The 22,083-nt window shown below is 40.4% G+C and overlaps 1 protein-coding gene across 4 annotated transcripts in view; it reads left to right on the top strand.

Moving 5' to 3' along the window:
* The window catches only part of LOC102221241 (retinal-specific ATP-binding cassette transporter-like), a 39,174-nt gene that overhangs the window by 14,279 nt on the left and 2,812 nt on the right, over positions 1-22,083 (top strand). For 2 of the 4 annotated variants that reach the window (XM_023325827.1, XM_014473481.2), the window contains 36 exons: positions 12-151; positions 2,382-2,498; positions 4,179-4,376; positions 6,562-6,767; positions 6,841-7,017; positions 7,110-7,332; positions 7,834-8,055; positions 9,057-9,261; positions 9,349-9,426; positions 9,526-9,723; positions 10,042-10,219; positions 10,298-10,429; positions 11,543-11,682; positions 11,764-11,901; positions 12,028-12,206; positions 12,484-12,586; positions 13,502-13,707; positions 13,979-14,033; positions 14,480-14,560; positions 15,762-15,919; positions 16,215-16,339; positions 16,427-16,525; positions 16,615-16,804; positions 16,920-17,014; positions 17,113-17,145; positions 17,366-17,471; positions 18,487-18,561; positions 18,668-18,837; positions 18,976-19,153; positions 19,246-19,361; positions 20,218-20,365; positions 20,444-20,567; positions 21,149-21,278; positions 21,397-21,517; positions 21,607-21,669; positions 21,779-21,885. In XM_023325827.1, the coding sequence (XP_023181595.1) occupies positions 12-151; positions 2,382-2,498; positions 4,179-4,376; positions 6,562-6,767; positions 6,841-7,017; positions 7,110-7,332; positions 7,834-8,055; positions 9,057-9,261; positions 9,349-9,426; positions 9,526-9,723; positions 10,042-10,219; positions 10,298-10,429; positions 11,543-11,682; positions 11,764-11,901; positions 12,028-12,206; positions 12,484-12,586; positions 13,502-13,707; positions 13,979-14,033; positions 14,480-14,560; positions 15,762-15,919; positions 16,215-16,339; positions 16,427-16,525; positions 16,615-16,804; positions 16,920-17,014; positions 17,113-17,145; positions 17,366-17,471; positions 18,487-18,561; positions 18,668-18,837; positions 18,976-19,153; positions 19,246-19,361; positions 20,218-20,365; positions 20,444-20,567; positions 21,149-21,278; positions 21,397-21,517; positions 21,607-21,669; positions 21,779-21,885 (5,014 nt within the window). The remainder of the gene's footprint in view (positions 1-11; positions 152-2,381; positions 2,499-4,178; positions 4,377-6,561; positions 6,768-6,840; positions 7,018-7,109; positions 7,333-7,833; positions 8,056-9,056; positions 9,262-9,348; positions 9,427-9,525; positions 9,724-10,041; positions 10,220-10,297; positions 10,430-11,542; positions 11,683-11,763; positions 11,902-12,027; positions 12,207-12,483; positions 12,587-13,501; positions 13,708-13,978; positions 14,034-14,479; positions 14,561-15,761; positions 15,920-16,214; positions 16,340-16,426; positions 16,526-16,614; positions 16,805-16,919; positions 17,015-17,112; positions 17,146-17,365; positions 17,472-18,486; positions 18,562-18,667; positions 18,838-18,975; positions 19,154-19,245; positions 19,362-20,217; positions 20,366-20,443; positions 20,568-21,148; positions 21,279-21,396; positions 21,518-21,606; positions 21,670-21,778; positions 21,886-22,083) is intronic. The other 2 variants (XM_023325825.1, XM_023325826.1) reach the window with 2 other exon arrangements.

Raw genomic sequence — 22,083 nt, 5'->3', positions numbered from 1 at the left:
ATTTGTCTCAGCTCCTTTCTGCAATGACTTGATGAAGGAGCTGGAGTTCAATCCTGCCACACGAATTGTGTGGAACTCTGTGAAGCCAATGCTGATGGGACGGATCCTCTACGCTCCAGACTCACCAGCTGTCAAGCAAATCATAAGGAATGTAAGCAAATGGCCACTATGTTGATTTTTAATATATAATTGTTTGTATTTTTCTTTAGACATTAAAATTACTTGGGTATATACTGTTATTTTTTATGATTTTAACCTTTCTCTATTGCTTGTAAGATCTAAGCATTGATGATAATTTACTTTACAATGTAAAGTAAATTCCCTTTATTTTACGTTTTATGAAGTTACAACCACAGACTTGCATATATTTTATTGGAGCTTGATATGACGCATAATTCCTGGAGCAGATGTTGGTAAGACTAAACATAGACCCAGAGTCAATGGGGAGTAAGTTAGAACCAAACATATGCAGACTCTAGAATGGCTTAATCAAAGTACAGACTCAAATTCGAATGAGAACCTGTGGCAGGACTGGGAAAATGATGCTTACAGACACGGCCCATCCAATTTGACTGAGGTTAAGTGTCTAGATGTTCAAAGTTGCTAGAGAAATACACCAAAAGAAGGATCTTTACTGACTCTTCATCATATATTGTTTCTATTTTGGCTAAATACAAAAGATTTTATTGTGCAGTATATTGCATTGGTGTGTCATATAATCCTAATAAAATATGTTCAAGTTTGCAGTCGTACCGTAATGGGAAAAATCTTTGGGGGGAAAACTTTTATGGTTGAGGACATCTGATTGAGAGTTGATCTGGGATTAGATCAATTGAAAAATTACGATTAGAAATGCACAGGAACAACCGGAAACATCGAAGACACTTAAGCACGACATCTAGAAAGATCTAAATGAATGTGGCCACCCAGACATCTCGGTGACATCCCTATCTCTGTTTTCCTTCGGTGTTGGCTCCTCTGATGCGGTGAACAATGCGTTTCCACCCCAGAAAAAGTGATCAGCTTTCCCCATGTTGTATCTGGATACAACATGTATCTACTGTAGATGTAGATAAGTGTTTGTCAAAGCTGTTAAGCCTCTGGTGGGGTGGGTGGGAGGTGGGTATAGGCAGTCATGGTTGGCTTGGTCGCAATGGTAGAACACAAACTGACCGGCTGTGTTGACTGCTGCCCCATCCGTTGGCGCCGCCGCTTTTCCAGAGTTGCCTTACAGCGGCGTGGCTTTTCCTTAAAGACGTGAGAATGCATAGAAAGGGTCACACACCCTCATGTTTGTTCCTACACAGCCCTTTATAGACCTCTTTGTTTTCCTCTTGCCTCTCCTGGAATCTTAATTGCACTAAGAATGATGTGACAACCACTGGGTTAATCCATTACTTTACAGGAGGGGGAAACAAAGACTCTGGCGGCTCTTTGTTGTCATGCATCAGAGTATTTCAAGGAAATGCTGGTCAAGAACTTTGTGTTTTAGGACCACGCTGTCGTCATACGTGGTTGCTCTCGCAGAATATCGAGCTACCTAGGTCTTATCTACATCCTGCTGTACCCGAGCCATATCTGTCGGATTTTTAGGACACACAATGAAAGGCAGAAAATATCCTCAAGCTTCAAATATTTCTCCATCATCAGAACACGCCACATCTTAGCTCCTACTCGATTTTTTTTTACAAAATCGGCTATCAGCAGCCTCCCTGTCCAGCCACTCCTCCTCTGTCGCCTGCTATTTTGAACTATCTTGTGGAATGAGGAAGCTCCCGGTTGTGGGAACCTTACTGGGATTCACTGGGCCGGCTGAATGCATTCAGCCAGTCGTCACCAACGGCCTCCATTGTCACCCCCCGGCTCCATTGTCCCCTTTGTCACCCGAAATCAGACACACACAAGAGGAAGGCGTTTAATTGGGTGTACTCTTGAGTGCTTTTATCCCCCCCACTGCACATGACTGAATGCCTGAGTAGCCGACCTTGGGTGTGCGCCTACACAAAGCACTGTACACATTCGGGGGTTTGAACGATAAGCGTGCAGTAAATATTTGACAATCTGGCACCGAAAAGGCCTTCATCGCAGGTTATCTGTAAAGGCTGGCGGGAATTCTTTGTGGAAGAATGCACGTGTTGTCTTTGCAAAGCTTGTTTTCGCACAGTTTGATGTGGGAATGGTATGTAGCGGGAGATTAGGGTGTGTGTGATGGGGTGTATGCGTATGTGTGTGTGTTTTTAAGCATCCAAGCTTTGTGTCCAAGTTTGGATTGGGCTTGGGTGTTATTCGCTCCTACCTACCAACGTTTCTTGCAACCTGAATGCATTTCTCTATATTTTCTTTGGGGGATGTTCAACTTCTCACTTTCTCCTCTGCTGCAGGCAAACACAACGTTTGAGGAGCTGGAGAGGCTTAGGACGATGGGAAAGGCCTGGGAGGAAGTGGCTCCTCAGATCTGGGCTTTTTTCCAAGATGGAGTGCAAGTCAAGATGATCCGGGTGGGACAACGTTGCAGTCTGGCTGAATAAATAACTTGCAAGCTTATCTCGCACCAGATCTGCTCCTTGTGACATGGGAGATGTGCACGATGACAATCTTATCACTGCTGCCATTCAGCTGAAACCCAATGCCCAACTATTGTGCCTTTGAATAAGTTGATAAATGATGTTATTTCATCCCAAGCTTCTGACCATTTAGGTGAAATTTCCTGCTTGTATATAAAAAATGATCTCACTACAATAACGCATCTTTTTCGCTTTCCAGTTTACTTCTCAAAATGTGAAACTAGGCCATTGTTCAGATTTATGCCTGTTTGAAAACAGATATTTCCATATACTGTGTAAAAGGGAAACATATCTTTTTCTTCTCACTCTCTGATAGTAAATCTGATCAAATTTGTCCTGTTTTACAGGTCAATTAGGATTGAGAACATTATTTCTATTTGCTAAATGCCAGAATAATAAGATTTCTTTTAACTGTTTACAAATATCAATGGTGAAACAGCCTTTTAAACTGCATGACTTGGGTCAAATGTTTTGAATATCCTTCCTCAAACTTCTCACATTGGCCCCTTCCTCCTCAAAGAAGTGGTGTAACTGAGTCAGGTTTGTAGGCCACTTTGCCCGCCCTCTTCCTTTCAGCTTTGCACACAAATTTTCTACGAGACGGAGATCTTTGTGATGGCCACTCCTGAACACTGACTTTGTTGACCTTAAGCCACTTTGTCACTAATTTGGCTGTATGTTTAAGGTCACTACCCACTTGGGAGATCCATTTGTGTCCAAGCTTTGACCTCCTGGCCGAAGTTTTGAGGTGTTTCTTCAATATTTCCGCTTAATGTTCTTTCCTTGTGATGCCATGTAATTTCCTGCTGCAGCAAAAACACCCACAAAACAGGATGCTGCCAAACATCACAGTTAGGATGCCATTGCCCTTTTTTTCCCTCCAATTTCTTCCAAACACTTAAATGTTAGTTTAAACATTCCAAAAGAAAATGTCTTCTGAAATGCAGATTTTTTGTCAGTCTGTTTATGTTGATTTTGAGTCATGACATCTTCTTTGCTGAGTGGCATTTCAGGACATGTTAATAATGGAGTTGTTTTAATCAGGAGGACTCGCTCTCTTATGAGCTTCAGACAACATTCTTATAAGATATTTTGCCTTTGTTTAGGAGTTAATATGCACATTTGACACTTTTAAACAGGTTTACAGGTTTAATTAACATTCATTCTGGGATACAAACGTGTCTCCTTCCTGAAAAGTATAATAGCTGAATATTTCTATGGCGTTTACACTTCTATAATACTGAAACTGCATGAGCAGATAATACTGCACTTTTCAGTCTCTGGAAATTGTGATCAAAAGCTGCTAATTTACCTACGAAAAGGAAGAGAATTATTTTCTCTTATATTGTGATCAAAAGCTGCTAATTTACCTACGAAAAGGAAGAGAATTATTCTTGGTGGTGTGGCTTCTCAATGGTCCAACAGGGTCATAATTTTAGTAGGTTCAACATATGAATTCAAAAACACATAATCGCATACGTTCGTTTTTGTTGCTGTGGCATTTTGCAAAAAGAAGTACATTTATCTAAACATGTCTATTTCTACAGTGCACGTAAATCCATGAATTGATCTGTACATCTTTCAAATTAATCTCAAAACTTTCTTTTATTTCAGGACACCATCCGCAATCCCTCCGTGATGGATTTTATAGACAGGAGCCTGGAAGAGGCGCCATTCTCCTCCGAACACATCCTCAACTTCCTGCACAACGGCCCACCAGAGGAGCGGCGCTACGACATGCCCAACTTTGACTGGCGAGACATCTTCAACCTCACTGACCGGGTCATTCGGATGCTCAATCAGTACGGGGATGTAAGTAAGAAACCACAGCAGTGCATTTTAAATTTTCTGCCTCCTTGCAGAGAGCAGCAATTTATTTTTCAGATGTTTGATTAGCATGCTAAAAAAATCCCCCCCCCCCAAAAAACAATTAATCTCACATTTAATAGTTTTATTTCTTAAAATACAAGCAGAAAAAGTGAAGCATCCTGCATGATCTGGAATTAGTAATAGTGTCACTGCAAGACAAGAGAGCTTGTTAGGTTTGTTCTAATTAGCTTGTCAGGTCTAGCAGTACTTTAACTTCTTTGTAGTTCCCAATTTCTCTTTTTTATTCCCTCAAGGTTATACTGATCTGTGCTAAAAGACAACCTCTGACGTATTTTAATTGGAAATTGTCAATCTAAATGTTTTGCCGAATCAGACATTTTGGCCTGGTGTCAACACAAACACATTCCAACAATAACTCTCCAAATTTCCAGATAAGTCTAAAGTTTCAGGACAATTATGCAAATTTTTCCCCATTCTCTGTTGTGACTTTGATGGTAAGAATTTGGACAGTACTGCCATTATGTTCCTCTTGAAATGTCAGGCTCCAGGTCAGGCCTTTTTCACAAAATAATCCAATCAAGCCTCGCATTTGTCGAACTTAATGCCCTGGAAGCTAAGCACTGTGCTCTATGCACTACTCTTGACATTTTTAGGAGATTCTTGGCTCTCCAATTTGTTCCCTTTGTACAGAAATGTGGTAGTCCACCCAAGTGGGCATGAGCCAAAGCTACAAAGCAGCTGGCCACTCTGTTTTGTTTCATGTTGATTGAGTAGAAGTTAAAAAACAAAGAGAAGCCCTTGCGTAACGCTTCTTATAAGGGTCATCTACATTAGTAGGGGGGAATGCATGTTAGACAAAAGAGTAAACTGGCCCTTTTACTGCAGAGGCTCATCAGAATGAGAAGTATATTGCCCTGAAGGGGTTGAGGACAGGGGGTGTACCTGGATACAAGGCTGTGTAGGTGGTGGGTGCACTTTGTTTTTGTCCAAGTTGAAGCTTACAGCACTTGAGTTTGACAGGAAGAGTGGAAACGACTGAGGCCGATTAGACACAGCTGTCACTCCATCTACTATCCTTTATAAAGCTGCAACAATAACCGTGAGCTTAATGGTTGGCTCGCTCACGTTGGTGGCATGTATGCATATCACACCGTCCGAAGAGGCTTCACTGTTCCTGTCAGGGAATATTTCCATAAACAAAGAGATTTTCTCCTAAATGTGAATTGTTTATTAATATTGTTAAGTCTGAAATTGCTCAAATGCATCCAGACCTTTTTTTTTGTTTTTGGTGTATATCTGTGTTTGCAAAGCAAATGGTGTTTGTGTGTGTGTTTTGGGTTGAGAAGGGCTGTCGGTAGCCTTGGTGGTAAATAGCTGTTTTGGAGGGATTCCTTTTGGACCACAGCCATCCTTATTTGCATGAGCTTTCGGTGAATGGTTTCATCGGACACGCTTTTCAGGAACGAGACAAACACCTCTGCAAATGTGTAAGGGGCCTTTGGAGTCTTGGTCCAGTGCTGGTATTTGTGGGCTTTTCATCTTTTGAGCTACACTGGGGACATTGCTGAAGCAATAGCAGCTGTATGATGGCAGCCAGTTCACAACTTCTTTTCAGGCAAAGATATCATTACAACAACAGAACCCTTCAGTATAAAATTATCATATTTTTAGCCTTCAAATGAGTTATTCAGGGTTATGCTTGCATGATCGGCATTACCATCTCAAATATTTGACACCAACATTTTCTTTGTGTACTCTTAATGGGAGCCCATGTGCCACCTGTGGTACTTGTACTATAGATTAAGAACCATGATCTTGAAACATTCGTAGTTTACTACAAATATTCGTTTAGTTAAACTGTAAAATAATTGTAACTTTTGTAATGTAAATAAAATGTTGTCTCGTTTCATACTGAACAACAGAATGAATTGTAGTCATATCCATTAAATTACAATTACATGCTAAGCTGAGATGCTAACTGCCGAATAATTTGATATTATTAATGTAATATTAGCATGCTGGCATGCTAAACTGAGTGGTTAACTTCTGTTCAGCATTGTGACTGAAAGTCGTCGCTATTGTACTCCATTCTGTTCATTCTCATGACTTTACTCTAATCCATATCCTAATGTATGTGTTTGTTTCTCATTTATTCCCTCTCTGACAGTGTTTAATTCTTGATAAATTCATACCTCTACCTGATGAAGATGCTGTCACTCATCGGGCCTTGGACCTGTTGGAGGGAGGCACGTTCTGGGCGGGTCTCGTCTTTACGAACATGTTCTCTTGGACCACCAGCGTTCCCCCTCATGTCAAGTTCAAGATCCGAATGGACATCGACATAGTGGAGCGCACCAACAAAGTCAAAGACAGGTCAGATTCGGTTTCCAGCAGACTGTAGATATGAAAAAACATAGGATTTAAAATGTGTGTTCGCTTTTCTCAGGTACTGGGACCCAGGCCCCAGAGCGGATCCCATGGATGATTTCCGCTACATCTGGGGTGGCTTTGCTTACCTCCAGGACATCATAGAGCATGGGATTATCAGGACTCATACAGGAAAAGAGTGGCCTTTGGGTGTCTACCTACAGCAGTTCCCCTATCCCTGCTATGTGGATGACCTGTGAGTGGAAACATATTGTTTTACACACTTCATCTGTCAATAAGTAGGTCCTCCATATCATTTCTTTCCTCTCCCAAATTTCGTTCCTCCAGCTTCATGCTGACTTTGAACCGATGTTTCCCCATCTTCATGGTTCTGGCTTGGGTTTACTCCGTGTCTATGGTAGTTAAGAGCATAGTTCTGGAGAAGGAACTCCGCTTGAAGGAGACCCTGAAAACCATTGGGGTCACCAATGGTGTCATTTGGTCCACCTGGTTTATTGACAGCTTTTTCATGATGGGCACCAGCACAGCTCTATTGACTGCCATCATCATGGTGAGCTTTGTATTTGTACTTCCATACCTGCATGTCTTCCACCTGAAACATCTAATCTATCTCCCTGTCTGCTTTCGACATAAACTAGCTTCACAAATCAAAAACGCCAAGTAGTAAACCATTCTGCTGTCAGTTATCGCTCTTTGTTTCTTGAACAACTGAATTGATATTAATAGCTCACTTAATGCATACTTTCTCAGTAAATCATTAATGTTAGAATGACTGATACCATGACATCATGAGGATTATGTCAGAGTTCTGTGAGATTTGCAGTAAAGAACTTGTAAATGATTAAAAGCGGGCAGAGGCAGTGCCTTCTTCATCTTAATATGGTGGGCTTATGCGACCCCTTGTGGACAGTGTTACATCAAAATGTCCACATTTTGTTGACAAAGAAAGAGAATGATGATGATGTTGTCTTTTTGACCGACCAAAGCAAAACATACATGTTGATATGATTACAGTATCTGAACCTCGTGTGTGTTTCTTTCCTGTCTTCAGGGAGGGAGGGTTCTGAACTACAGCGACCCTGTCATCCTTTTTCTCTTTCTCCTCTCGTTCACCACTGCCACCATCATGCAGTGCTTCCTGTTCAGCGTCTTCTTTAACCAGGCCAACCTGGCTGCTGCCTGCTGCGGCATCATCTACTTCACCCTCTACTTGCCACACATCTTCTGCTTTGCCTGGCAGGAACGCATCACCAAAGACATGAAGATCATGGCGGTGGGTGCCTCCAACTCAAAACATGGTTATATTTCTCTTTTAATTGATGAGCAGATGCCTTGAAAAAGAATTCATCCACCTTAAACCTCCAAATATCTTGTCACGTTACAACCACAAATAGCATTATAAGGGCATATCTCCCATAGACTTATCATCAATGAAAATGCCGTTGGCACAACTCAAAACTTACCAAGACATGACACCCTTATACTGACAGGCTGAATAGGAGAATATATTGATATGACATCTATTAGTTCCAAACTCATCAAATCTGGGCCAAATGGAAGAATGCAAACTTATTTAAATCCATTTTTAAATGAAATCCATAAGGTAGATAGTTTGCCACAAGCCAGCAAAGAGCCGGTGGAAGGTTCACCGATCACATGAGACCAAAATGAAGCTTTCTGACACATAAAATGTTATTTCTGGCTGAAGACTAACACTGCACAGTTCCTGAACACATCTTTCTGAAAGTAAAACCAAGTCGAATCGAGACTTGGTTTGAGATAAATTAAGGTCTATCCTGAAGCAAAGCCTGCAACAGACTGCAAAAGACTTGAGAATGAAGCACACGGTCATCCTCTACATGGAAAATGGACTTGGATTTTTTGGCCTCCAGTGCAGCTAGAGCTAGCAAGTGTTAATTCAACAAATTTAGGCAGAAAATAAATTGGTTCCATGCGCATTTCAGATTTTCATTTGAAAAATATTTGGTAAGTTTTGTATCATTTTCCTTCCACTTTTATATTAAGCTCTACCTTGTGCTGGTTGATAATGTAAACACTAGAAACATAGTCTGAAGTTTGTGATTGGTAACTTGTGAAAAAGTTCAAGGACAATGAATACTTTGACAAGAGACTGTACTGCATGATCTTCTTCTTACACAACTACGAACTGTTCCCAAACACCATAACCCATTTCTTCATTAGAAGTAAAATTGCTAGTCAAGTAATGGTGGAAAGGATTTGACCATTCTGATTAAATAATGCCTCATCACGCAGAGTCTGCTGTCCCAAGTGGCATTTGGCTTTGGTACAGAGTATCTATCCCGGTATGAGGAGCAAGGGATGGGCTTGCAATGGGACAACATCCAGACCAGTCCTTTGGAGGGAGACGAGTTCTCCTTCCTCACGTCCATCTGCATGATGGGCTTGGACACGGTTCTCTATGCTGCTCTGGCCTGGTACCTGGACAACGTCTTCCCTGGTCAGTGTGCTGAAATGAACCAAAAGGTATGCTTTTGTCATAAAAATATGTTAGCATTCTGTTTTTTTCTTCTTTTTGTCATCACAGGACAGTACGGCATTGGTCGCCCCTTTTACTTCCCCTTGCTGCCATGTTACTGGCTCAACAGTGTTGCCCCAGCCTCTGGTATTTCATTCTTAGCCTGCGTGGAATATGTTTTAGTGACTTTATACACCAGATAATATGGGTGATTATACCAGGATATTTTGTTATCTTTTTCCAAAGGAAATTACAAAACGGAACTGGAGAAAAAAGGCTTCGACAATCTGACGAACAAGGAGCAAGGAGAGAAAAAGGCTGTTGGGGAAACTGCCGAGCAGGTGGAACCACAAGCTAAGGAGAAGGAGGACATACCTTCATGTGAACATCATGATCAGCGTGAGAAGCTTAGCCACACAGAACCTAAGAAGAACCAGAAGGATGGTAAACCCAGTATATGACTGTAGCTGCCTTACAGAGTGCTTTTCCATCCCAGACCGGATTCATTGTGTGGAACCCTGATGACCTTGTGTGTGTTTGAACTTGTTGGCATTTGTAAACTCACACCTCTCACCTACCAGTCTCATGTTTAGTTAATCAGTAGACTCCGTATTGCATTCCAGACACATGATTTCATCAACCTTTAGGCAACAAAATACATTTGTTTCACTCTCTGCACAAACCTAACAGAGTTTAAACTCAGAGACATTTAAAGTCTCGCTCCAGATGGTGGCAAAACAGAGTTGTTTTTGGTGTCCACAGAGGAGCCGTTCTTCGAGGCAGAGCCGGCAGATCTGGTGAAGGGGGTCTGCATCCAAAACCTGGTCAAGGTATTCAGCAACTGCTCCTCGCCAGCCGTCGATGGACTCAGCATCAACTTCTACGAGAGCCAGATTACGGCCTTTCTCGGGCACAACGGAGCCGGGAAGACCACCACCATGTATGTCGCTTAGACTCTCTGCTGGCATGTAAGCAGAATGCTGAACGTGAGAGAGTCTACATCTTCTCTTTGTCCCAGGTCAGTCTTGACTGGAATGTTCCCTCCCACCTCGGGGACGGCCACCATCTACGGCAAGGACATCCGCTCGGACATGGACAGCATTCGCATGTCTCTGGGAATGTGTCCTCAGTACAACATCCTTTTTCAGCAGTATGTCACTTCTCACATATTTAACTGGCATAAGCTGTGCTTTGAAAAAACATTCTTGACCCTTAAACGATTTCACATTCAACCCTTAAAGATTTGTGCTTTTCACAACCACAAATCTTGAAGTATTGTGGTGGGATTTTCTGTCACTTTTGGCATATTTCTGAGGTTGTTATCTTGCTGGTACGTGGACACCTGCCCTAGTCTCAAATCCTTTGAAACCTCAAGATTTTCCTCCAGGATTGCCCTGTTTTTAGCTCTTCCTGTTACCTTAATTCAGTTTCTTTATCCTTCTGAATATGAATTTGGCTCCACTGCACTTCCCAATGGGGAGGGGACTGTACATGGTGTTTTACGCTGTTTAATACCCTACATAGTCTTCTACCTGTAAGTCAGAAAGTTCAATGTCTTCTACTTTCTTCTACTCTGTCCCACATACCTACCTGGCTTGTGCCAAAATACAAACAGGACTTTCATAGCTATATTTGCACACATGATTTCTTTGGGGAGTAATTTGTAGAATACAAAACTAATTATTTCCCCGTACTATAATTCTCTTACCTGAGTTGTGGATCTTTGTAGTTGCTTTAGGCATTTTGACTCTTTGATTAAATAATGTTCTCCTAAAAAACCTGAGTCTTTTAGACAGACAGCCATGGCTTGGTAGGTTTGCGGTGTCCTACTCTTTCATTTTTTGATGATGGATTTAAAAGCTCTTCATAGGGATTTAAATCCATTAAATATGGTTTTATAATCTAGTCCTGCTTTAAATTTTTCCACTGATTTATCCCTTAATTGTTTGATGTGCCTCTTGTTCTTCATGATACTGTTTGTTCTTTAACATTTTCTAACAAACCTTCACAGCGCATCTAGATTGATGCTGAAGACTATTACTTCCATTCACTTTCCTTCGTAAATAATTTTTTAAAGCCATCGTGTATTTTCAACTCTCAATTGTCCAGTACTACCACTCATAAACCCGATGAAAGATATTAAAAATTGAAGTTGCAACTTGAAACGTCAAGCTAAAACTTCAAGTTTTAGCATCTTTTGAAGTTTTAGGTCTTAACTTGGAAAAACGGTGGCACTCATTTGTACCAACTGCTTGTTCCTCAGCATGACGGTGGCAGAGCACATTCTCTTCTACACGCTGCTGAAAGGCCGTCCAATAGCTGAGGCTGAGGAAGAGGTGGAGAACATGCTGCAGGATCTGGGCCTTCCCCACAAGAGAGACGAACTGACCCAGAATCTCTCAGGTCTTTTTAGAATCACGTGCATCCCTTGCCCTCTGGCACACACAAAGAAAACACACACTTAACCGTTGTTTCGACGTCCAGGGGGAATGCAGAGGAAGTTGTCGGTAGCTTTGGCTTTTGTTGGTGGAGCCAAGGTGGTGATCCTGGATGAGCCCACCTCAGGGGTTGACCCGTACTCCAGGCGCTCGATTTGGGACTTACTGCTCAAATACCGTCTGGGTAATACAGATTATTCAAATTCACACCACAGGAAAATATCACCTGTATTCGTGATTATGTGATACATCAAATATCCATCCATCTTTCCTTCTCTCACCATCACTTGTCTTGATTTGTGGTTTTCAGGACGCACAGTTATCATGTCCACCCACCACATGGACGAGGCTGACCTGCTGAGTGACCGAGTGGCCATCATCTCTCAGGGTCGCCTTTACTGCTGCGGCTCACCCATCTTCCTTAAGAACTGCTTTGGGGCAGGCTTTTACCTCACTCTGGTTCGCAGGATGAAGCACGAGCCGCCTAATGTGAGGAACTGGGAAAATGAAACCTTTTGTTTGTCTGAAACACAGTAGATTGAAAAGTCTGTGAGAACTCTTGAAATGCTTAACTTCATGTAGAGCAAGCTTGACTGGCATCTGTACAGATGTGTAAAAACAGTATAGAAGTATAGTTTTTCGTTTTTGCCTGAACTTAACCTCAGCTTGAGGGAGACGTAGAGGTCATGACACAGTGGATTGTAAAAGTACAGAAAAATGCTTCTCCCATCATTTAATCCTGGTATCGTTTCATCCAACCAACCAGGCTAGCTGTGACTGCACACAGGACTGCTCGTGTAAATGCTCCAAATGTTCGAAGTTTAAAGCCAACCAGGAAGAAAGCCAAACCCCAGACAGACAGCTGGATGGTAAGATCTTGCCATTCACCTCCTTGTGATGTGTATGGTTGGTGGTCAATTGTCTCTCCTGTTACGAAAACAGTGGAGAGTAATCTCTTGAATACTGTCTTTTCACACTTCCAAAACACAAAATATTACCAAGTAATAAATAAGCTAAAATAACTCAAAAGTAACTTTTCAGCAAGATACTTGAAGTCACCAAAACTAATTTACAAGTAACTTTTTTAGCAAGAAAAAAAAGCTGGTTTTAAGTAAATAATTTCTTAATATTGATAAAAAAGTTATTGTTTTATTGGCAGATAAATTAACCTATAACATGGGAAAAATGTCTTGTTATGAGTGAAATAATCTGCCACTGGAACAAGAACTTTTTCATCAATATTAAGAAATGATTTACTTAAAACAAGCTCCTCTTTCTTGCTAAAAAAGTTACTTGTAAGTTAGTTTTGTCTTATTTCAAGTATATCAAGATATTTACACTAGAAACTAGACCAAAATTACTTGGTAAGATTTTGTGTTTTTGCAGTGCACTGGATTGTAGTCAGTCCACTGTGCACACCTAAAACTCATCTGTTTACGGTTTTAGTTATTATTAGAAAAATTCAAATCTACATTTGACTTGCAATGTCAATGATTTTCTTCTGTTATTCTTCGCTGATTATCATCCAATGTGCAGTACAGCCCTAAACTGCCACTGCTAACAAGCATATTGATAAGTCTCTAAGAATATTTGAAAAATAAGTTATGTAAAATGTCTATTATTCTACTGTGGTCGGTAACCGCACTACATGGTAGTAGGAAGTTGTTCACTGTAACATATTAAGGTTTTTAGAGATGGGATAGCAGGGACCATAAAATCCTTCAAACTAAATTTACCCATCCTGGTGAAAAAAGGAACATCTTACCTCTTCCACCCATCTCCAGGTAACATGGAAAGCATCACAGCCTTGGTCCACCACCATGTTCCACAGGCTTGTCTCATCGAGGCCATCGGACAGGAGCTCACCTTTTTGCTGCCGAATCGGGACTTCCAGCCCAGGGCGTACGCCAGCCTCTTCAGGGAGCTGGAGGAAACCCTGGTGGACATCGGCCTCAGCAGTTTTGGTGTGTCTGACACCTCCCTGGAGGAGGTTGGTGGAACTAATCAAAAATAATTATCGTTTCCAATTACAGCCACATTTTAAGCCCATCAAAAATCTCCTGGTCCGTATCTATTACATTGTCTTAAATAGTTTTCCTTATGCAGGACATAGTGCAAATACAGTAAATACATAGGAGGTGCTGTGTAAGGACAAGTTTAAATAACTCAAAAAGGTGTGGATCTTTTTAATAACTTTTTTTCTCAAGAAAAGGGGTTTATTGTAAATCTAAAGTCTAAGAAATGAATATACTTTCTTGCAGATTTTTCTGAAAGTCACAGCAAATGGGAATGCAACCAACAGGAAATGTAGTCAAGGTATCTCAAGGCAAAAGCAAAAAATAGTAATAGTGGTACCTCCATTTTGTGTCCTTGTTCCACATTTTGTTCCAACCTGCCATTTTGTTCCTGTTGCCAACAATTAATTTACAGGTACCTTTCACTTAATTTAAAGAAAAATACTTTGATTATTTGTTGTGAAAGTGCAAAAGAAACATCTTTAAGGTATGATTTGACCTATTTTCTTTACAAAACGTCTTGTGTAAGAGGGATTTTTTTTGCCTAACAGAAACAATTGGCACGAAGGGTCCATAAACCTCACAAAATACAAAATGGCAAAGGGGCAAAATGACTAACAAAATCCCCTTATTAGCTCCCCACTGTTGTAAAAAGTGATTTTGTATCCACTCTAGCTTTAACCATGTATCAATCTACCTCCTGTCCTGTGTGTCTTGTCTTTTGTATCATTTCTTTTAAACTTTCAGACAGGAAATCATTGCAACAGATTTGTCGAGCTAGTCTCAGTGGATTCAACAGAGTGGCTGTTGATGTGGAGGCACAAAAAGGTGACAGTGGCTTTCAGCTCTCAAGAACTGCAGCTGTTGTCTGACAAACATGTTGTTTGAGTTTTTAAAGAAAGAGAAAGTAAAAGAATAATTTGACATTTCGACAAATGTGACAACATTCTTTAAGAGAGAGCATAGGCGGATAGTAGGTTGCTAATGACTGGGAGGCTTAGCGTTGTAAAAAGACAGCAATTTCCAGGGTGAGGTTGGTACAATACAAAATACAACACAAAACCTGACTGTCTACATGTGAGAATCCTACAAAACAACACCTCATCATGACATGACCTACATTTTTGAAAGATTGATATAGGATTTAACCCCATACCCACAGTTTGCTCCAACTTAAGCTAGCTGTTAGCTTGTGTGTCATTAAGCTAAACTTGTTAGCATCTCACCACAACTTTATGTCACAACTTTAGAATAAACCTTCATAAGTCCCCTCTGGATAATCTTTCTACAGTAGAACAAAAGATATTTTTATATTTGAAAAATATACTTCGGTATGTTTTGCAGGATAACAGCACAAAGAGCATCACATCGTAGTAGCTTATAAGAGCAGCTATTTATAACCTCATTATAAATAGCTGCTCTATCCAGCATAACCTGGATAAATCAAATCCAGGTTATGCTGGATTTGATTTATCTCGGAAGTCGGGGATCTGGGAAATCTCAGAAAGATGTTGGATCCAAGCTAACTGTGTTTGACTAGGAAATTTTAATATCAATGGGAAAACCAAGAAAATAAGCTAATAAGAACGCATTAAATGTCTCCATTTAATGCGTTCAAACACTAATAAATAGCTTTTGTACAGCAGCATGTGTTCCACTTCTTCATTGAGACACAAAACAAATGAAGTTGTAATATATTATACTTGCAAGTTTCACTGCATTTTATGTGAACGGCAGCCATATTGAATAATAAACTCAGGAAAGCTTGACTTTCCAACTCAGAATTCTAACTTCATGTGAGCGATCTGGTTTTATTTCCAACTGAGAAACCAAGTCCAAACATGGCATATTGTTAGTCACCAATTTCCTCTGGCATGAATGTATTGCAAATAATAAACTCTATTAGTCTTGCTGACCAATAGATTTTGACTGCTGCATCTAGAAATCAATGTTTGGGTACCTACAGTTTTAAATATATTAGTGCAAGTTACTTCATGCAAATGTGGTTTCTTGTTTTTTATTTTTTCAGAGACCAATGGCCATGGCCCAAATGAGTTCCCAGAGGGCAGCGCAGGTAAAGGATCCTACCAGGTCAGAGGCGTCTGTCTCATCATCAAACAGTTCCTGGCTCTGTTAATCAAGAGGTGGCATCATGCCACACGCTCCTACAAAGACTTCATTGCCCAGGTTACCTTTCTGTGATTTTTCATGCTAAGTCAGCTACTATTTATCATGCTCAGTGTGCTCTGACAAGGCACATAGATGTTTTGTAGTTAATAAATTCATAGCGTATATTTAACATACTATAGGTAAACTTCAAAGTTAAAGTTCACAAGTTTATTTTTTAGGAAATATCAGTCTATTTTCTAACACCAGAAAAGACTATGTGAAAAGCTTCATAGGGGTATGAGTACGTTTGAAACGCACATTTCAGAATTGTTTCATTGTTTTTAAAGTGTAATTATTTCTTTGGTTCTGGCAGATTGTCCTTCCAGCCAGTTTTGTCTTCTTAGCACTGATGTTTACTCTCATAGTCCCGCCTTTTGGAGAGTATCCAAGTGTGACCCTCACTCCTTGGATGTATGGGAGACAGTACACATTCTTCAGGTGGACGCAAAATCATTGCGCTTTTTGAATTCAGCTAAAATAGACGAAGTGACGTAAAGTTAGAAGACTGAAATTTCTCCATTTCAGCAATGAACGTCCCATGGATGCACAGATGAGATATTTTGGGGAGGTTTTGCTTGACAAGCCTGGTTTTGGGACCCGCTGCATGGCAGATGAACCTTTGGAGTAAGTAGATGTGATTGCTATGGATGCGTCTTGTGTTTATTTCTGGAATACTGTGGCTCACAGAACGGCTCACTTTCATCCCATCCTAGAGATTTCCCATGCAATAACATCACCACAGAGTGGGAGATGCCGATGGTCAACCCTTCCTTGATAGAAATGCTGGAGAGCCCAAAGTGGACTCCTCTTAGACCCTCTCCGGAATGTCAATGCAGCACATCCAAGAAACTCACCATGCTCCCTGTGTGTCCTGAAGGAGCTGGAGGTCTGCCACCTCCACAGGTCGGTTGGTACTGAATATACTCAGACTTTTGTGCAGAAAAGCAAAACATTACTTTAGATAAATCATCTGATGAGAATCTAGAATCACTTTTTTCCCCCTTGTTTTGCTTTTTAGAGGATCCAGTCAACTGGAGATGTTCTGTTCGACCTTACTGGCAGGAACATCTCTGACTACCTTGTGAAAACGTATCCCACCCTTATCAGGACCAGGTATGGAGCCCTTAGAACAAAATATATAGACTTGGCTTGGAGGTCTTTATTGGAGTAGCGTAAACAGAATTTAATATCTCTGTTTGATCTCTCTGCAGCTTGAAAAGCAAATATTGGGTGAATGAGCAGAGGTAAATACCAGCCATATTACACAGTGAAAATATACTTATAATATCACATGATGACAACTCGTGCTCATCTTGAAGTACAATTCACAGACAGATGTTTGTGTTGTATCTCCATCTTGTGGTCAGATTGTTTACTGCAGATACTCCTCTGACTTAGATGCAGAAACAACTAAACCAGAGAAGATGTGCAGGTTTCCTTAAGAGGTTTCTCTGTGGTGTCCAGGTATGGAGGCATATCAGTGGGTGGACAGCTTCCTGTTTTAGGAGTGCAGCCGAAGACGCTGCAGGACTTAGCAGCTCAACTGGGACAACTTCTGAACCTTACTGGGGTGAGGCTGAAAGGAAATAGTTAAGAATCTCTGAAATAAAGTTGTGTTAAAAGGTTACAGGTAGTTATTTGCAGTAGATAACTCCAATCTCTTTTGTTTTGGGTGGTTATTTAAAGAGTAACTGATATTTAAATAATAAATATAAAAAGGAGGTGGTGCAGCGCCAAAAACTCTTTCTGTGTGAAACATGTACTGACAATGTAAGCCCTTTTTAGTGAGAGTAACTGTCCAATGCAAATGTTAGGTGGTGCAAAAAGGTAAAATAATTAAAATAGCTAAAGAGCTTTAGTTTATATAAAAAATATATATATACTGTATATACTGATAATGTATTTTACACTGTTTGAATTTTTTATTTTTTAGTCACCCTGACTAGAATTGGCTTACATGGTCTGTTCCCAAGTTCACACCTCCTTCCTCAATTTCTCCTGTAAATAGTCATGTCTAAATACTTTCACCAAGAAAACTTGGTGTATAAAATAAACTGCTGTTGGCTGTCCTTAGTCTTATGACCAGCTTTTGGGACCAACTAATCTGCATTTATCTGAATCAAGACAGTAAGAGAGTCAGAGGTCTAACGTTCAATTTAAGTCTGACCGTAAGTCTTGTACTGAGAACAAATATTGCTCTTGCCCCTTGTTTCACGCAGGAAGATAATTTATGGTGCACAGCCCTCTGCTTATATTTTTCTGGCATTTATTATTATTATTATTATTAGCTTCTTTGTAAGACACGATCCAATGCAAATAGAACAATAAATTAGAAATTCATGAAATAGATGAAACAAGATGATTTTGATGGTGAAAGTATTTTAAGAAAATAAAAGTCAATTTTGGTCTTGGCTCTTCTTGATATTCTGATCTGAATTTATACTGGAGAAAGGAACCAAGACAATCAGCTACTACTTAAAACCTTTCATCTATTCTTTTAAGGGATTGTTTGAGATTAACTTCCATTTAAAAACCTTCTTAACATATTGTTGCTTTATAAAGGTAACCATAACATTTTATTTCAGGGTCAATACTCCAAAGAAACACTTAAAGGAATAGGGAAGTTCCTCAGGTACATGGAAACAGAAAACAATGTCAAGGTTAGTCTTTTACAGCTCAGCAGTTGGGTAAACTATCTAGATATGGATCAAATATGAAATACACGATACATGTTACATTATGGTAATCAGTTGCAGTTTTTCCTAGGTTTGGTATAACAATAAGGGCTGGCATGCCATGGTGTCTTTTATGAACGTGGCCAATAATGCCATCCTTCGCGCAAATCTCCCAAAAGGAGCAGATCTGAACGAATACGGGATCACAGTTGTCAACCATCCTCTGAACCTGACCAAAGAGCAGCTGTCTGAGATCACCGTGTGAGTGACCTTCGGCCTCATCGTTCTTCTTCCATCCATTTTCTTGAATTGTTCACCAGTCATTATTAGAACACAGCAAATAATCACTTTTTCCTTTCATCCCAGCTCATGAAAGCTCTTCCACTTCTCCTTTTCCAGGCTCACTACTTCGGTGGACGCAGTGGTGGCCATTTGCGTCATCTTCGCCATGTCGTTCGTCCCAGCTAGTTTCGTCCTTTACCTCATCCAGGAGAGGGTCACTCAGGCCAAACTCCTGCAGTTTGTTAGTGGCGTTAGTCCGCTGGTGTATTGGACGGCCAACTTTCTGTGGGACATGGTACAGTGGCCCAGTTACCTTTTTGAGATTGCTGGCATAATCTAGGCCATGTAATTAGAGCTTTCACTGAGGCTCTCTGTCACTACCTCCAGGTGAATTACTCCATCAGTGCAGCGATGGTGGTGGAAATTTTCCTGTTTTTTGATAAGAGATGTTACACCTCACCAACCAACCTGCAGCCCCTTATTGCCCTGCTCATGCTATATGGGTGAGTTGGACCAAGTCATGTTGTCTGTTTTAAAGGTCCTTCTTTTTTTCAAATGTAGCAACAAAAACAGAAAAGTAAGTTAGTGTAACAATACCACAACTGGGTTTTTTAGGAGCAATCCTGGCCCAAAAGAGGAAATGTCAATTAGTATTTGCACCCCTGATAAAGAAATATCTAAAAAAAATATTCCAGCCTTCCCACTGTTAATTTGAGTGCTTTTCACACAAAATAATGTCACGAGAAATAATTATTTCACAAAATCACTGGTGCAACACTTTTCAGCACCCCTACAACTCCTTTTTAATAAAAGTAAGTGGATAATACTTTGACTTTATTCGTTTTTTCAAGCTGTGTAGGATCTTTTAATTGGTCATCCATGAGCTCCTGTTCCCTTGGGTATAAATATGATGTGGCAGAGGTGCCCATTTATCTTAGCCATTAAATGGAAAGTACAAGAGAACATACCATTCTGCTAAAGAGTCTAAACATAGCTACAAGAACATCCCAACTTCCCTAAACATGCCTTCATCTACAGTCAGAGTGATAATTAAACAGTTTAAACAAATGCAGCTGTGACAAACGACAATGTTTAAGATATGTTAAAATATCAGGGATAATTGTTTGAATAAGAAATTATGTAAGAGCAAAAAAAAGAGAGTTTATATCAAGACATTTTGCCCTTCATTACCAGTGCTGGCAATAACTGATGCAAAAAACTGATGGAAAAATTAACATTATCTACAAATACAAATTTGTTGTTAAGGTCCACACCTGATCTGGGTAATCATGACTAACAGGATGTGAACATGTATCGGGTGTCGTTCATCGTTTCAGACGAATTGACTCTCTTTCCCAGCTGGTCCGTGACACCCATGATGTACCCCATGTCCTTCGTCTTCAGCGTCCCCAGCACAGCCTACGTCTCTCTGTCCTGCATCAACCTCTTCATCGGAATCAACAGCAGTGCCATCACCTTCATCCTGGACCTGTTTGAGAGCTCTACAGTAGGTCCATGGCGAATATCAACCTAAAATCAACAAGTTTCCCTCTCACTTACACTTTCTTTCTTTTTATCAATTCAGGGTCTTTACAGATTCAACCAGATGTTAAAGACAGTGTTGCTCATCTTTCCCCATTACTGCCTTGGTAGAGGTCTCATAGACATGGCCATGAACCAGGCTGTGACTGACGTCTATGCTCGCTTCGGTAATCACACCACTTTTCTGTATCTCTCAAGCTTCCAACCACTGTCTGAGCATGATGAATGTCCAGTCACTCCAGGTGTCACAGATCAGATTCTATATATTCACTCTAGTACTGTGGCTTGCAAAAACATTCGCACCTTTTTGACCTTCTCATATTTTTGCAACATTGGAACCTCTGAACTAGATTGTATTTTATTTGGATTTAAAGTGACAGACCAAGATAAAGTAGTGGATAATTGTGAAGCATGTATTCTACACACTACACCAAACTTTGAAAAATAATTGCTTAACGCAAACACCATGCGAATGTGGCACAACTACAAACCTTCCAAGAGCATCGATGAGAGAAGCAGCCAAGAGAGCCATGGTAATTGTGGAGGAGTTGCAAAGATTAGGAAAATGCTATAAAGTCCCTTTACACGGACTTTAACTTGCTCTTCCCCAGTCAACACACTGAAGACTGTGAATATTGAGTAACGAAATGGAAACACGTGTAATGGGTATCCAATGTACATCTGTCTGAAACAGCCACAAATAAGAAAACAAATATTTCAAGTATGCTGTGTTTATCCGTCGCCTCAGGTGAGGATTACAGTCCAGATCCCTTTAACTGGGACTTCATTGGGAAGAACCTGTTCTGCATGGCCATTGAGGGATTTGTCTATTTCATCCTCAACATCCTGTTTCAGTACCGCTTCTTCCTGGATCACTGGTAAAGGACGGGAAAACTTCACAACACATTTCTAAGATGCGATGTCATTTCTAGGTAGGTGGAAATTGGATTTGCTAAGAAAGCTTTTTAATTTTTATTTTATTTGTTATAATTATAGGATTTCAGATAGCCCAAAGCCTCATATGCTGGAGGAAGATAAAGATGTGGCGGAGGAAAGGGAGCGAATCCACAGGAGTAAAAATACATTTGATATTTTACGTATAAAAGACCTGTCCAAGGTGAGAGATTTCAATATATGAGCTTTAGACAGAAATAAAGTGATTGAAAACTAAACAAGTCAGGATTCATTTCGTTGTTATCGGACCAGACGTACAGAGGAACAATGATCCCCGCGGTGGATCGGATCTGTGTTGGAGTTTCACCCGGAGAGGTGTGTCCGGCTTTCTTTAAATCCGTCCCGAACAGCTGCTCTCAGCAGTAGACAGTCGGATAACTTTTTATTTGTTGTTTTATTTTTTTCTTCTCCTCTTCATCTGCAGTGCTTTGGCCTGCTGGGAGTAAATGGAGCCGGGAAGACCACAACGTTTAAGATGCTGACTGGAGACATAGACGTGACGTCAGGAGAGGCTTCTGTCTCCGGCTACAGGTTCACGATATAAGCAATACGATTTAATGTCAATATTAAAAAATGTGGCATACAGTAAGTAGTATGATATATTGAGTCTCTTTCTAGTTTTTTTTTTTCATCAAGTCACAGCTTTAACCATACATTTGATAAGATGTGAACACGTTTCTAAGTCTTGGATTGTAGCTTTGTAGCAATCTGTTCTCTCGTCCGATCTTC

This window comes from Xiphophorus maculatus, chromosome 21 (genome assembly GCF_002775205.1).
Source record: "Xiphophorus maculatus strain JP 163 A chromosome 21, X_maculatus-5.0-male, whole genome shotgun sequence".
Taxonomy (NCBI): domain Eukaryota; kingdom Metazoa; phylum Chordata; class Actinopteri; order Cyprinodontiformes; family Poeciliidae; genus Xiphophorus; species Xiphophorus maculatus.
Note: the sequence above shows the minus strand (reverse complement) of the source record. Positions and strands in the feature narration are given on the sequence as shown.